Here is a 17,088-nt window from a genome sequence, read left to right on the forward strand (position 1 = left end):
TATTTTTCATTACTCTATTTTCATGATAAATCACTCCCAGTCTATTAAATCAGTGGTTCTTGGGTTGGGGAGATAGCATAGTGATTATGCAAAAAGATTTTCATGCCTGAAGCACCAGTGGTCCCAGGTTCAGTCCCCAGCACCAGCATAAACCAGAGCTGAGTAGTGCTCTGGTAAAAAAGCAGTCAATCAATTAATCACTCAATCTGTGGTTCCTAATGCTGACTGCACATTGGATTCATCTGAAGAACTTTACAGATGTATCGAATTGTCCCAAGCATGTGTGTGTACGTGTTTCTTTTTTAGAAAATGAAAAGTAAAAAGTTTAATTTCAGAAACTTAGTTCATCATCTATAGAAGTGCTAAAACAGTCGATGTAAATTCATATTAATAGTATAAAGTGTCTGTCTTATACTTTTTCTTTTATTTATCTGTTAATGAGAGAGGTGGGAGGAGAAAAAGAGAGCTAGAGCGTCACTCTAGCACATGTGCTGCCAGGGATTGAACTCAGGACTTCATGCTTGATAGTCCATCTCACTGTACCACCTCCTGGACCACTTACATACTTTCTACTTAAAGAACTTCTATTAAGTGGTCTGGGAAGTGGTGCAGTGGCTAAAGCATTGGACTCTCAAGCATGAGGCCCTGAGTTCAATCCCTGGCAGCACATTTACCAAAGTGATATCTGCCTCAGATCTCTCTCTCTCTCTCTCTCTCTCTCTCTCTCCCTATCATTCTTCATGAATAAATAAATAAACTCTTTTAAAAATAACTTCCTTTAATTTAACCAAACTGCAAATCTGCCAGTAAGGAATTCTCAGTTTTTCTTTGTCTGAAATTGTCTTTGAGTTGTCTTCACTGTTGAAGATATTTTGCTGAGTTACGTGAACTGTCAGGTTCTCTTTTTTCTCATTCATTTCACTTAAAAAATACCATTCTTCCTCTAGCTTGCAGTTTCTGACAATGTGCCTACTATTTTTCCTCCTAATGTAATGTATATGCCTTAGAATTTTCTTTTAATCTTCAGTTTTCAGTAGTATGAGCATATGTCTAGAGAGTCCTAATTGTGGGTTCCCAGAGTCTCTTCAATCTATGGTTTTTATCTGTCATTATTTTTGGAAAGGTCTCATTACTATTCCTTCAATTTCTTCTTGAGGCAGGGAAATAACAATATGCAAAAAACTTTCATGCCTGAGGTTCTGAGATCATAGGTTCAGTCCCCCAAACCATCATAAACCCGTGCTGAACAGTGCTCTGATGAAAAAATTTTTTTTTCTTCTCTCCTGTTATCTATTTCCCATTGGGCTTTTAATTATCCATGTCTTAATTAGACTATTCAGTACTACTTCACATCTCTTGAATGGTATGTTTTATTTTTCTCTTTTATGTTTCAGTCTGAGTAATTTCTATTGACTTAGCCTCAAGTTCACTGTTTTTTTTTTTAATCTTTGTCTAGTTTAATGATGACTTCACCAGAAGCATACTTTCTGATTTTTGTTTCTAGCATTTCTATATGAATTTTGTCATTTTCATTCTCTGCTAAAATTCTGCATCTGTTTAAGCATATTGTCTTTCTTTTACATTACCTTATAACATTATTTATAATTAGATATAATTATTTATAATTCATAATTATATACAATTATTATTTATAATGTCCATTACCTTCTAGCATTTTCCATTACCTTCAAGATGCTTTTTAAGAGAATGTTTATGTATAATAATTATGCAAATCTACTGTCTACTATAAATTCTAGGGATAGCAAGAGGAGAAAGGGAAGTAGAAAAGACATAAACACATACAGAGTTCACACTACAAGTCAGATTTCTTCCCCAAAATAATTCACAAATGAATATCAGTGAATTCAGAAAGCAAAAGTGAAAGGAGTTTTTTTTTTTTTTTAATTAGCTAAGAGGAGGGAAAAAGGAGAGTGGAGGCAAGAGGAAGAGAGAAACAATTTCCTCTCACAGTGTATAGGACACCCAGTCACCTATCAATGGAAAAAACAACAGTTAATTTTGGTCAACCTGAAGAAGGAGGAAGGAAAAGAGATACGCATATGTAATAATAGTAATAATAAAATAGAGTAAAAAAACCCTAACAGTCAGTCTGTTGCTTGGACCACTCTAGATTGGCTGCAGGCAGCCTGAGCAACGACAGCCAATTATAAGAAGTATCAAAAAAAAAAAAAAAAAATCCCTCCAGGTAGTCTTTCCCTGGCAGGGCTGAGGCTCTGATCAGTCAGGTATTTTGTCACTCAAATAGAGCTCCAGCCACCTAAAAGAGAGAGAGAGAGAGAGAGAGAGAGAGAGAGGGAAAACAAAGAGAAAAAGGCTTGGGATGACACCTCTGGTGAGCCAGGAATCTTGGTAAAGAAAATAACTCAGTGGGAAGTCTGCTAGGAGGGCTGTCCCAGGGGCTGGTTCTGGGGTGGGGGAGAGGGGTGAGTTCAGAAATAATCAAGCCAAATATTTTCCTTTCTTTTCCCCCCTGGCCTCCGTTTGCCAGCCCAGGAGTGGGTCATAGGACTCCTCCTTGGTGTCACCCTGACCACCCCTTGTTTACCCTCCCACTGATGGCCCAGTATCCTACCCTTTCCAGAGAATCCCAGGTCGCAAGCTGCTTCTTTTTGGAGCACATCAGCTGCTGCTTCCAAGTTGCCATCTTCCCCTTGTGCTTTAGATACATAGTAGATTAACTATTAATAATCTGGGAAAACTACTTCATAAAAACATTCTGAAATTCATGTAGACAATTTGAAGTGGAAACATCTAGATGTTAAGTTATTAACCTGTCTAATTACACTACAGTCCTTTAGTTCTAGAATCAAGAAGTCCGTGCAGAAATTATGGGGTATAAATACATATAAATTGGTGTCAGTAAAAGGAGTTCTTTTCTAATCACTGACATATAAAGTTAGTTAGTTGTGCCATTCAAGTGTATCTTAAAATCCCTTCTATTTAGTGAATGGTGACTTCTAGTGATCAGATTTTCCCTGAAGGTGTAATTTTAAAATAACTGTTTTTGAAAAAATAAGAAAAGGGGATCAGGAGATAGCACAGCAGGTTGAGCACACATAGCGCAAAACGCAAGGACCGAAGTAAGGATCCCGGTTAGAGCCCCTGGCTCCCTACCTGCAGGGGAGTCGCTTCACAGGCAGTGAAGCAGGCCTGTAGGTGTCTGTCTTTCTCTCCCCCCTCTCTGTCTTCCCCTCCCATCTCCATTTCTCTCTGTCCTAACCAACAACAACAACATTAATGGCAACAATAACAACAACAAGGGAAACAAAAATGGGAAAATATGGCCTCCAGGAGCAGTGGATTCATGATGCAGGTACCGAGCCCAAGTGATAACCCTGGAGGCAAAAAAAAAAAGATATTAAATCTTTTTATAAAAGATACTAATGAAAGAAAAAGAGGAATGTGACTCCAGTACTTTTTCTTTCTTTGTTTCTTTACTTTAAAGGTATTTTAAAAGTATTTATGTGTGATGAGAGAAACAGAGAGAGACTATAGCACTGCTAAGCTCTGGTTTATTATGGTACTGGTGATTGAATTTGGAACCTCAGAGCCTCAGGCATGAGAGTGTTGTGAAAAACCATTATGCTGTCTCCTCAGCCCAATTTCAGTGTTTTATAAGAATCACAACTCAGACTCAGATATTTCATAGTCTGTATACTGGATTATATTTTGCAAGTAATGGAATTTTTTTTTAAGACTCAAGGACAAAAGAAAGTTGCTAGCATGATGGAGAGTAAAGATGTCCACAAAGGAATATTTCAGATTGAATGGGAACATAAGAAAATGGAGATGGAAATGGAAGATCTAAACCAGAAGGCTTGGGATATTCAGATGCTGTTTTTCTCAAGAGATCGTCAAAAGGTAAGCTCCCTCTGCCCCTCATCCACCAGCTTCCATATATAATTTTCCTTTCATTCACCAATGTATTTTTTCACTCAGCTGTATTTAATAAGTCCTTGTGGTGTCACACATACCACACCAGTTGTATGACAGTTGTATTTTGTAATGAAAAATAAATGCTGTCTTTTCCTTCGGTAGTCTCCTATTTTCAGTCTTCATTTCTTCATGACCCACTTAATAGTAACATTCACAGAGGATTTCCTACTTGTCAAATCCAGCGGTTCCTTTCCCAGCCATCACATTCATCAACTCTGTAGTATTAGACCGCCTTAGTGACCTTATTCCTTGGCTTTTTATCCCCATTTTTGTCCTTTTTCCATCTGCCATGTCAAACCATTCTCTTTATTTTACTGATTTTCTCATGTGCTTCTAGCTTTTAAATATAATTTTTTTTTAGGATTCTGCCCTCAGCTGTTTGTATTTCTTTCTTTTGCCCTATTCTTTGATACTCTCTTTTTTCTCTCTCTCTCTCTCTCTCTCTCTCTCTCTTTAGCTTTTTTTCTAACATCAATGATCATCTAAAACACTAATCAATCAAACTGTGGATTCTAACTCATTACCAGTTCCATTCCAGACCTGACCTTGACTTTCCTTAAGTTCTATTTCTTTATTCTCCAACTTCCAACTGCTTCTCTATTTAAATATATATATATATATATATATATATATATATATATATGTATATATATATATATATATATATATTTTAATAGAGAGAGAGAGAGTGGGAGAGAGAGATAAAATGACATTTGCATTATTTCTTCACTACTTGTGAATCTTTCTCTCTGCTGGTGGCAGGGGTGGGGCTGGGGGCTTGAACCCAGGTCTTCATGCATGATGTGTGTACTCCACTGGGTGCACCACAGCACAGCCCGCAATTTCTCTTATTAATTTATTTTTGTTCTTTCATCCCTTTACTCAGTATTAAAGTTGGAGCTATATTTGTCCTCTTTCCCTTGACTGCCTAGTCTTACCCTGATTTCTACTTCCACTTACTTGCTTGATTCAGACCTATATTTTATCTTATTTAATTTTGCCTCCAGGGTTATTGCTGGAGCTTGGTGCCTGCACCACAAATCCACTGCTCTTGGAGGCCATTTTTTTCCCTTTTTTTGCCTTGTTTTTATTGTTGTTGTAGTTATTATTATCACTGTTATTGATGTCATTGTTGTTGGATAGGTCAGAGAGAAATGGAGAGAGGAGGGGAAGAAAGAGAGGAGGAGAGAAAGATAAGACACCTGGAGACCTGCTTCACCGCCTGTGAAGTGACTCCCCTGCAGGTGGGGAGCCGGGGGCTCGAACTGGGATCCTTATGCCAGTCCTTGCGCTTTGCGCCACCTGAGCTTAACCCGCTGCGCCACCGCCCGACCCCCCAGACCTCCATTTTCTGTGTCTTAGCTTATACCTAGTAATTTCCTTATTCACCTCTTGATTGGGGGCTTTCTGTTCTCTAATCTACTCTTTATACTGCTGTCATAGTAATATTCCTACTCAGATCAATAACTTTAGTACACTGTACAAACATTTTAAATAGTATCTTTTTACCTGGCAAATGAATTATTAAGTCTGTGAGGGTATCCAGTATCCTTCATCCCCGCTTTTAAAATCGATCCCGTGTTCCTCTGAGACATTAGTATTCTCAAACCAAAGTAATCACCATTTTCTAAGGTTTTATCTCTATGCTTATGTTCAGACTGTTTTTTTTAATAATTGGGGGGATTAGTGCTTTACAGTGCAACCACTGACATATGTCATAATGTTATTATAGGCCCCCAGAGTCTTTTTCCTATCCTCTCTCCTCCCACCCCTCCCCAGAGCCCTTTGCTTTGGTGTAATACACCCTGTTCAGTCCATATTTCACTTTATGCTCTCACTCCTTGTCCCTGCTTTATTAAACCTGTTAATAAGTGAGAATATTTGGTATTTGCCCTTCTCTTTTATGCTTATCTCATTCAACATGATGTCCTTGAGATTCATCCAAGAGGATGCTAAGGAGACAACCTCATCATTTTTAACAGCTGAGCAGTATTCCATCCTGTATATATAACACTGTTTTTTTTTTTTTCTTTATTGGGCAGAATTAATGTTTTACAGTCAACAATATAATACAGTAGTTTGAACATGTGTAACATTTCTCAGTTTTCCACATAACAATAAATTCCCCTCTAGGTCCTCCTCTGCCATCATGTTCCAGGACTTGAACCCTCCCCCATCCCAGAGTCTTTTACTTTGGTGCAATACACCAAACGCAGTCCAAGTTCTGCTTTGTGTTTTCTTATTTTTAAATTATTATTAGTGATTTAAAACTGATCCACAAGACAGTGGGATAAGAGGGGCACAATTCACACAACTCCCACCACCAGCATGCCATATCCCATCCCCTGCACTGGACATTTCCCCATTCTTTATCCTTATGGGAGTATGGACCAACGATCTCTATGGGGCATAGAGGGTTGGAAATTTGGCTTCTGTAATTGCTTCTCTGCTAGACACAGGCATTGACAGATCCATCCATACTTTCAGCCTGTCTCTGCCTTTCCCTGCTGGGGTAGGGCACAGAGAAGGTAGGTTCCAGGACACATTAGCGAGGTCTTCTTATACCACAGTTTCTTTAAACACTCATCAGATGTTGGACATCTGGGTTGTTTCCAGGTTCGTGCAGACTGGTTCTTCTACATAGACTACCTTTCCTCTTCCCCTACCCCCACATCTCAAATCTGTTTTTCAAAGTCTAGTTTAAATGCCACCTCCTCCAAAATTATTTTTATTTTTCTGGTCAAAAAAGCAACGCCTACCTAAAACCACCTTTGAATATGCTTGCATCTTTTAGCAACTAATCATATTTACATGTTCTGTTTCATTTCCTTATTGGGGGATTAATGTTTTACATTCAACAGTAAATACAATAGTTTGTACATGCATAACATTTCCCAGTTTTTCACATAACAATACAGCCTCCACTAGGTCATCTGTCATCCTTTTTGGACCTGTATTCTCCCCCCCCCCCCAAAGTCTTTTACTTTAGTATAATACACCAATTCCATTTGTTTCTACTTATGTTTTCTTTCTTCTTTTTTAAATTTCTTTATTGGGGAATTAATGAATTACATATGACAGTAAATACAATAGTTTGTATATGCATAGCATTTCTCAATTTTCCACATAACAATACAACCTCCACTAGGTCCTCTGTCATCCTTTTTGGACCTGTATTCTACCCACCCACCCCAAAGTCTAACTTTGGTGCAATACACCAATTCCAGTTCAGGTTTTGTGTTTTCTCTTCTGATCTTGTTTTTCAACTTCTGCCAGAGAGTGAGATCATGCCATATTCATCCTTCTGTTTCTGACTTATTTCACTTAACATGATTTCTTCAACCCCCATCCAAGATTGGATAAAAATGGTGAAGTCACCATTTTTAATAGCTGAGTAGTATTCTGCCAGGCTAGCATGGGGGTGCCTCTTCTCAGGTGCATACTCTCTGGGTTGGAGAGAGCTCGACTGAAGCCAGCCTGTGCTGCTACTCACTCAGCGACGCGAGGGAGATGACTCAGGAACAGACACATGGTGGCGAGACAATGCAATATATTTATTGATCAGAATGCCAAGGCTTTTAAAAGGCAGACCCGGAAGTGGCAAGTTGGAAACAGAAATGGCTAGGAAAGGAGCGAAGAAAGGCAAAAGGGGTTGTAAAGGTAGAAACTTCCTAAGCAACTGTTGCCAGGAGGGTTTTAACTGGTAGGATTAATATTACCCTGCAGGCAGGGAGGGTCTCGAGGGTAGAAAGAAGATAGATCAAAGGAATGGAATGGGTGGGGATCTTTCAGGCTAAGCAGTGATTATGTAGATAGGCCATAGTATCAGGAATGCAGGGTGCTTTGTGAGGCTCCTCACAATTTCCCGACAGTATTCCATTGTGTATATATACCAAAACTTGCTCAGCCACTCATCTGTTTTTGGACACTTAGGTTGCTTTCAGGTTTTGGTTATTACAAATTGTGCTGCTAAGAATATATGTGTACACAGATCTTTTTGGATGGGTATGTTGGGTTCCTTAGGATATATCTCCAGTAGAGGAATTGCAGGATCATAGGGTAGGTCCATTTCTAACCTTCTGAGAGTTCTCCAGACTATTCTCCACAGAGGATGGACCCATTGACATTCCCACCAGCAGTGCAGGAGGGTACCATTGGCACCACAACCTCTCCAGCATTTGTTGCTGCTGCTTTTTCTGATGTATGACATTCTCACAGGAGTGATGTGGTATCTTCTTGTCTTTATTTGCATTTCTCTGACAATCAAAGACTTGGAGCATTTTTTCATGTGTTTCTTGGCTTTTTGGATCTCTTCTGTTGTGAACATTCTGTCCAAGTCCTCCACATTTTTGGATGGGGTTGTTTTTTTGTTGTTGAGTTTGGCAAGCTCTTTATATATTTTGATTATTAGCCACTTATCTGATGTATGGCATGTAAAGATCTTCTCCCTTTCTGTGAGAGGTCTCTTGGTTTGGATAGTGGTTTCTTTTGCTATGCAGAAGCTTTTTTTTTTTCAAAGTTTTATCTATTTATTCCCGTTTGTTGCCCTTGTTGTTTTATTATAGTTATTATTCTTGTTATTGATGCCATCGTTCTGGATAGGACAGAGAAAAACTGAGAGAGGAGGGGAAGACAAAGAGGGGGGAAGACAGACAACTGCAAACCTGCTTTACTGCTTGTGAAGCGACTCCCCTGCAGGTGGGGAGCTGGGGGCTCAAACTGGGATCCTTTTGCTGGTCCTTGTGCTTTGTGCCATGTGTGCTTAACCTGCACTACCACCTGACTACTATGCAGAAGCTTTTTAATTTGATGTAGTCCCATAGGCTTATACTTGCCTTTGTCTTCTTTGTAATTGGATTCATTTAATCCAAGATGTCTAAAATTTATGAGCAAAAGAGTTCTGCCGATATTTTCCTCTAAGTATCTGATAGTTTCTGGTCTAACAATCAAGTCCTTGATCCACTTGGAATTTACTTTTGTATTTGGTGAAATATAGTGGTTCAGTTTCATTCTTCTGCATATTTCAACCCATTGTTTCCAACACCATTTTTTGAAGAGTCTGCTTTCCCCATTTAATAGTCTGGGCACCTTTGTCAAAGATTAGATGTCCATAGATGTTGGGCCTTATTTCTGGGCTCTCAATTCTATTCATGTTCCAGTACCAAGCAGTGATGACTACAATGGCCCTATGATACAATTTGAGATCTGGGAGTGTGATACCTCCAGTTCTGTTCTTTCTTCTCAAGATTGTTTTGGCAATTATAGGTCTTTTCTGGTTCCAGATAAACATTTGTAGCATTTGCTCTATTCTCCTAAAAAATGTGTTTGGGATCTTGATGGAGATAGCATTAAATTTGTAGATGGCTCTGGGTAGTATATTCATTTGGATGATGTTAATTCTTCCAACCTGTGAACATGGAATACCTTTCCACTTCCTTGTGTCTTTTTCAATTTCCTTGAGTAGTGACTCATAATTTTCAGTATACAAGTCTTTCACTTCTTTGGTTAGGTTTACTCCTAGATATTTTATTGTTTTTGTTGCTATAGTAAAAGGAATTGATTTCTGGATTTCATTTTCTTCTTAGTGTTTGCATAGAGGAATGACACTGACTTTTTAATGTTAATTTTGGAGCCTGGCACCTTACTGTTTTGCCTGATGATTTCCAAAACCTTCTTGCTGGATTCCTTAGGTGTACTATTATGTCATCTGCAAATAGGGAGAGTTTGACTTTTTCTCTTCCAATCTGTATGCCTTTAATTCCTTGTTCCTGCCTGACTGCTATGGCAAGAACTTCCAACACTATGTTGAATAATAATGGTGATGGTGGGCAGCTCTGTCTAGTACCTGATCTGAGGGGAAATGCTTCTGCTTCCAGTTTTTCACCATTGAGTATGATGTTGGCTGTAGGTTTGCTATATATAGACTCCACTATCTTGAGGAATTTTCCATCTATTCCCATATTTTTTATTGTTTTGATCATAAAGGGATGTTGTATTTTGTCAGAGGCTTTCTCTGCATCCATTTATATGACCATGTGGTTTTTGGTCTTGCTTTTATTGATGTGGTGGATCACGTTGATTGATTTATGTATATTAAACCAACCTTGCATGCCTAGGATAAGCCCCACTTGGTCATGATGAACTTGGTCATGTTGAGCTTCCACATTTTGGGACTACTACTAATCTTTTGTTGATTGTTAAGTGTTAGTTTAATTTCACTGTGATCTGAGAAAATGCTTAGGATGATTTCAGTGCTCTTGAATTTGCTGATGCTGTCTTTGTGGCCTAACATATGGTCTATCCTTGAGAGTCACCCATGTGGACTTGAGGAGAATGTGTATTTTAGTTTTTTGGGGTGAATGTCTCTGAAAATGTACTATAGTTCTAGTTTATCTATCTTGTCACTTAGCTTCCTCATTTCCTTATTGATTTTCTGCCTGGATGATCTGTCAAGTTGAGAGAGTGGGGTGTGAAGTCCCTTACTATGACTGTTTTGCTGTTAATGTATTGCTATAGCTCTTTCAGTAGATGCTTGATGTACTGAGATGGCTTCTCATTGGGTGCATAGATGTTAATAATTAAGTCCTCTTGACTGACTGATCCTCTGCTAATCTTATGGGTTTTCTTCTGTAGGTGACTCTGTTTTTCTCTTACAGCCTTCAGGATCCTTTCTTTATACTTCTTCCTTTTCATTCTAAATATGATGTGTCTTGGTGTCTTTAAGTCTGGGTTAATTCTCTTTGGGACCTTCTGGGCTTCTTGAACCTTCATGTCTTTTATGTTGTCTAGACTAGAGAAGTTCTCTATGTCCTGAAGAATGCTTTCTTTCCCTCCCTCTCTTTCTTCTTCTGGTAAGCCAATAATGCGTACAGTATTTCTTCTGAAGTCTTCCCATACGTCTCTGTTGTTTTTAGTATCTCTTAATCTCTTTTTGAGATCTCTTACTTTTTTTTAGTTGTCTCTAATTCATCCTCAATCTTGATAATTCTTTCTTTAGCCTCTTTAATTCTATTCTCTCTCCCCTCTACTGTTTTCTGGAGTTCATCTATTTTGTTACCCTGTTCTGATACTGTTTTAGTTTGTTCAGCTAATTGTGTTCTTAGCTCAGCTATTTCAGCTTTTCAGCTCTCTAATAACCTTGAGATAGTGTTTTCTTCCAGGGTTTCATTTGTTGTTTCTGCATTTCTGATGACAATTCTTTCAAACTCTTTACTCTCTCCTGTGATTATTTCCTTAACTAGTGTTTGGATGTTGACCTCATTATTTTGTGCCTCAACCTTTGGGGGGCTTTTAGCTGGACTCTTGTCCTGGTTCATTTCTCCAGTATTTCTTCTTTTAGTTTAATCATTCTATATATTATGTATGAGGTCCCTCTCTCAGTACTTTTCAAATTACTGATCACTGTTGCCTGAATTGACCTGTGTCTAAGTAAGGTACTTTCACAGTTGTGGAAATTGACAGTTGTTTCGATATTATCTTAATCCCTGAGTTGGAGCTCAATGGTTTAAAAGCCTCTTTTGTTCTTTATCTTCCCTGTAGGCTATGGGAGCCTGAGGGATTTTAAACTATAAGTAAGCTTCTTAACTTAATCCTTCACTCCTGACCAAGAGATAAAGCAGGGTGGGGCAGAGGTAATACAATGGTTTTGCAAAGAGATTCTCACAGCCCCACCACTAGGCCACCAAGGTATAGATCTTCTCCTAGTTTCCTGGTTAGTTCTCTGTTCCCTAGTGTCAGCACAGGGCCTCCCTTCTGCTGCTACAGCTTCTAAGGGCAGTAGCAGTGGAGACTCACAGTTGCATTTGGTGAGTCTTCTCCTCCTTTCAGCCATCTTTGTGTTGGTGAAACAGACTGGAGGTGGTCTCTCAACAGGTAAACTGCCAGATATTGCCAGCCACTTAATCTCTCCCTAGGCTCCTCTTTGTCCATGAGCCACATGTATTTGCACTCACCGGTTATTTGGTTCCTGAAATCTATCTAGTCCTGTCTTGGTGTGGTTCCAGATGATCTCCCTTGGTATTTCTAGTTGACCTGGGAGAGGAGAGAAACACAGCTGCTGCTGCTCCATAGCCTTGCCTCCGGAAGTCTCCATGTTCTGTTTTTTGAAGGCTAGATCTCTTGTCTAGTTTTTATCTCCTTCATTGTCTTCATTTAACTGCTAACACAGGATTCACTGAGACATTTACTATTTGGGAGCTGAATGAAAAAATAAATTTCAGACATCTGTAATTATTAGTGCATGAATGTATCAGTGGCTAGATATAAGTAAATGGCACAAAACTTAAATCTATTTTCATTTTAGGGGTTGTGTTTGTTTTTACATTTTATTGTACTGCTATTGACTCATGGCTACCACTCCTCATTTCCCCACAATAGGTGTCTGCAAAACACTCTCACCTCCTATTTAAGTCCTTCTCTACCATCATGTATCAAGAACCCAAACCCCCCTCAGCCTATTCTCTACCCCCCACCTCAGAGCCCTTTGCTTTGGTGCAATATTCCATACCCAGTCCAAATTTTACTTTATTTCCCTTTTCTGTCCTTGTATCTTAAATTCTGTCTATGAGTGAGATAAGCCAGTATTTAGCTTTCTTGTTTATGGCTTATCTCACTTTAGTTAGACCTTTTTAATGAAAAACAAACAAACAAAAAAAACTAACAATATTTTGAAAATATCTATTGAAGGAAATAGGGGGGAAAGGATCCTTAAATATATATATATATATATATATATATATATTTTTTTTGTCTTAAAGTATCTAAATGAACCAAACTATGACAGTCTGATTGCCATTCAGATTGGGATAATGGAACAAACTATTGCTGTTTTAGATAAGGTAAGTATCAATGATATTGATCATTATAATTCCATCAGTTGTAATGATTTGATAAAGTAACTGTGCTTCAGATCACGAATCCAGACAGAAATTAACAAAATCTTGGTCCTTTGTTGATATCCAGGATTTAATTAGTGCTCCTAGATAGTGTCTTAGTAACCACATCCAATAGACTGGAACAGCTTCTCTTAATATTAATTTACAATTAATAGCAAAAATCTTGGAAATAACTGAGCACACATGAATTTCCTATTTGATGATGACTTGTGTAATAGAAATGTTACTGGTCTTTCCCTGGCATTGTAAAGAGGCTTTAACTACCTAACAAATTTTTATTATATAGTAGGTGTTAAATGGAAGCAAAGAAATCTCAGGACTTTGTGCTTTTTTTTTTTTCTTTAGCTATAAAACTATTGCAAGATTGTTTTCTAAATGGTGGCACTAACATACAGTAACCCCTATTAACAACAATTTACTGTGCCAGTTTTATTTATTCAGTCAACCATGGTTCAAAATTGCAATATATGTTAAACATTTTGAGAAAGAGACTACACTCACTTAACTCATTTAATAGCAAACTGTTATATTTATTCGACTTTATAATGACTGATATCTTTTGCAATGTCTAAATTCATAAAATTGCACTCTGTCATAGATACTTATGCATGTATAGGGGAAACACACTAAATTCAAGGTTTAGTACTACCCACAGTTTCAGGTATTCGCTAGAGTGGGGGTGGACATATTCCCTTGCAGATAAGAGGGGGAGATGTTTATACCAGTCTGCCTTTCAACAAATAACTTAAGTAATTACTTCAGTATAGACATTATTTTAGGCTCTAGATATATGGTGATATAATGTTGGTAAACAATTTAAACCACAATGACTTTATAAAAAAAATAATATTTTTTCAAACTTCCTTCTGTATGGTATCAGACCCACAAAAAGAATGTGGAGAATTGTAAAAAAATACTTAAAAAATTGGGAAAGTTCAGTAATCAAAAAGATATAGCAAATTATCATTTAAGCTGCAATGTACGAGAGGAGTTGGTGGCAGTCTCAGAAAGAAAAGACATCTGTAATGCAGTGGGTAAGTTTGTTTTTTTTTTTAATTTTTTCTTTTTGCCCCTTAACTGTATCTTTAAAAGTAATCATAAGGGGCCGATTGGTAGCACAGTGTGTTAAGCACACATGATGCAAATTGCATGGACTGGCCTAAGGATCCCGGTTCGAGCCTCCAGCTCCTCACCTGCAGGGAAGTCGCTTCACAAGCGGTGAAGCATGTCTGCAGGTGTCTATCTTTCTCTCCGCCTCTGTCTGTCTTCCCCTCCTCTCTTAATTCCTCTCTGTCCTATCCAACAACAACGACAACAATAACAACAACAACGATAAACAACAAGGGCAACAAAAGGGGAAAAAATAGCCTCCAGGAACAGTGGATTCACAGTGCGGGCACTGAGCCCCAGTGATATCCATCCCTGGAGACAAAAAAGAAGAAATCATGGCCCAGCCTAAGGAGATAGCACAGTGGTTATGTAAACAATTTCATACCTGAGGCTCTTGAGTTTCCTGGTTCAATCTCCAGAATCACCATAAACCAGAGCTGAGCAGTGTGCTGGAAAATAAATAATAATAGTATTTCAGTGCTGTGGTATCTCCCCCTTTCTCTGTGTCTTCCTATCTGAATGAGGATGCAACCTGACATGGTGAAACTGTAGGCGGGCAAGACCCCAGCTGTGGAAAATAAAGGGGGCAATTAGTCTAGGACTCAGCGGTAGGACATAATGTGCTAATCCTGCCTGGGTAAGTTCCTCACTTCCCCTCCAAAAAAAAGAATCATTATTCTTAAGATGTATACATTAATTACAAAATGAACAGCACTTTCCCATATGTTCAACTGATTCTACGTGCTATTTCTGTATTTCAAAGTATAGCTAAAAATACCACTAATTTCTCTTTTGGGGAGGTAGGGTCTAAACTGACTTGTGAGAAGATCACCCAAGAACGATATGAAAACTTGATGCAGCAACAAAAATTAACACATATTTCAAAAGAACAAGCTCAACAGATTTCAGTACTGCAGGCTGAAGTTGAAAGATTAAGGATGAAGACATTTCCTGCTCTTATTCAAATGTAAAAATACTGGTGGACCTGTCAAATTAATCATTAAAAACATCGACTACAGTGGTTTACCTTATACATCAAGGAATTCAAGTGGAATCTCCTCTTGGTTGCATTATAATAGCAAATTACTTTATTTTTATTTTAGCCTTAATCATTAGAAGAATGTTCTGCATGAATAAATGTATAAAATATGGATTAGTCTTATGCAAGAATGATTAATAATCAAAATGTATCAGGGTCTATTTCATTCAATTTGATCAGGATTATTTACACACTAGTAATATAGAAAGTCTTAATTACAGGTTAGTCTTTGTCACAACCAGCATTTTTTTTTCCTTTCCCTTTATTGGGCGTTAACGGTTTACAGTCAACATTTCTATTTTCCATATAACAATTCAAAGTCCTCTAGGTCCTCCTCTGCCATCATGTTCCGGGACCTGAGCCCTCCCTCCAACCCCAGTCTCTTACTTTGGTGCAATACACCAAACCCAGTCCAAGTTCTGCTTTGTGTTTTCTTACTTTTCAACTTATTTTTAAAAATTAATATTAGTGACTTAATACTGATCAACAAGATTGCGGGATAAGAGGGGTACAATTCCTACCACCAGTGTGCCATATCCCATCCCCTCCATTGGAAGCTTCCCTATTCTTTATCCCTCTGGGGGCACAGACCCAAAATCATCATGGGGAGCAGAAGGTGGGAGGTCTGGCTTCTGTAATTGTTTCTCCACGGGACATGGGCATTGACACGTTGATCCATACCCTCAGCCTGTCTCTACCTTTCCCTAGTGGGGTAGGGTTCTACAACCTGCATTTCTAATTTTATAAAATTGCCCCCAAAATTATGAAGTTATAGTGATTTTTATGTTGGGCTTTTTCTACATTTTGCAAATTTTCTTCAGTAAGCATTTCTCTATAATCATAAAGCAATATTTTCATAATGCTTAAGATTATCCCATTCTAGTAATGAAAGCAAAATGAATTGTTTACCAAGACTTCAGTCACTTATAAATTACAATATATTTTTCTTCTTCAGAAACATAACCCTCTACAATTCATTTGTTGGTAACGGAACTCAATTTTGTGCCCTAACCAACAGGATTTAGCAAAAGAGAAAATTACTTTTATTTTATGTGTGTAATAAAAAAACATACATAATTGACCTTTGACCCCATTTTTGATGCAAAGCTTCCGAACCCCTAGGAATTTCAAGAGGTTGCTAGAACCAACCACCTGATGTGGAGTTAGAGTTTTAATCTCCCTCCAGCTCAGGACAGGAGAGGTGTTGAAAAATCAATCTTGAATGCTTCCACTCTGAAGAATTACAGAGCAGACTATCAGCCTGTCCCTAAATTATATTCTAGCAGCAGCACTTTTAAAAAACATTTTATTTATTGGATAGTGACAGAGAGAAATTAAGAGGGAAGCTTTACCAGTATTGAAGCAATGCTGCAGGTATCTTTTTTCCCCTCTCTACATCCCTCCCTCCCCACCTGAAGGGGGGTTGCTTCACAGGCAGTGAAGCAGGTCTGCAGGTATCTTTCTCTCCCCGTCTTCCCTTCCTCTCTCGATTTCTCTGTCCTGTCCAACAACTATGACAGCAATAACAATAATAATGATAAACAATAAGAGCAACAAACAGGAAAAAAATAAAAGTTTAAGACTAGGGATTTTGATCTTTAAGATATTCAAATGAGTTGACAGTACTTAAAAACTGATGCAAAGCAAGGATCATATTAAATGGATTGTTGTTTTGGTTGTTTTTGTCACACCATGACCCTGCTCATGTGCAATTTCCACTACTCCTAGGCCAGTTTTTCATAATTTAGACATTGGCAGGAAATGGGAGCAGAAAGGAAGCCCACTTCACTGCTCCATCACGCCCAAGTCCTCCCTAGTGCCATGCAGTGGTGGGCTTTAAGGTAGGATTCATGCATCTGCAGGTACACACCCTACCAGGCGAGCTGTCTCTTGGTCTCCTTGCTTTCATTTGTAATGACTAGAAATGTGAAATCCTAGTTTGTAATAAATGTATCCTGTTAAATGGAGGTGAGATTTAACTGAAAAACGTGCTTTCTACCAGGTATAGAGACACCAGAACCCTCAATAGAAATTAATTTCAAGGACTACCTCACAGGTGTCTAGCGGCCCCAGAACTCTTCCATAAGC

At 38.3% G+C, this 17,088-nt stretch overlaps 1 protein-coding gene across 1 annotated transcript in view; it reads left to right on the top strand.

Moving 5' to 3' along the window:
* CFAP43 (cilia and flagella associated protein 43) overlaps positions 1–15,112 on the top strand; it is a 114,242-nt gene extending 99,130 nt beyond the window's left edge. The window contains exons 35-38 of the mRNA XM_060171372.1: positions 3,718–3,882; positions 12,714–12,794; positions 13,732–13,885; positions 14,766–15,112. Of these exons, the coding sequence (XP_060027355.1) occupies positions 3,718–3,882; positions 12,714–12,794; positions 13,732–13,885; positions 14,766–14,932 (567 nt within the window). The 3' untranslated portion in view covers positions 14,933–15,112. The remainder of the gene's footprint in view (positions 1–3,717; positions 3,883–12,713; positions 12,795–13,731; positions 13,886–14,765) is intronic.
* Positions 15,113–17,088: the final 1,976 nt, after the last annotated feature.

The sequence above is a fragment of the Erinaceus europaeus genome, chromosome 14 (assembly GCF_950295315.1).
Source record: "Erinaceus europaeus chromosome 14, mEriEur2.1, whole genome shotgun sequence".
Classification (NCBI taxonomy): Eukaryota; Metazoa; Chordata; class Mammalia; order Eulipotyphla; family Erinaceidae; genus Erinaceus; species Erinaceus europaeus.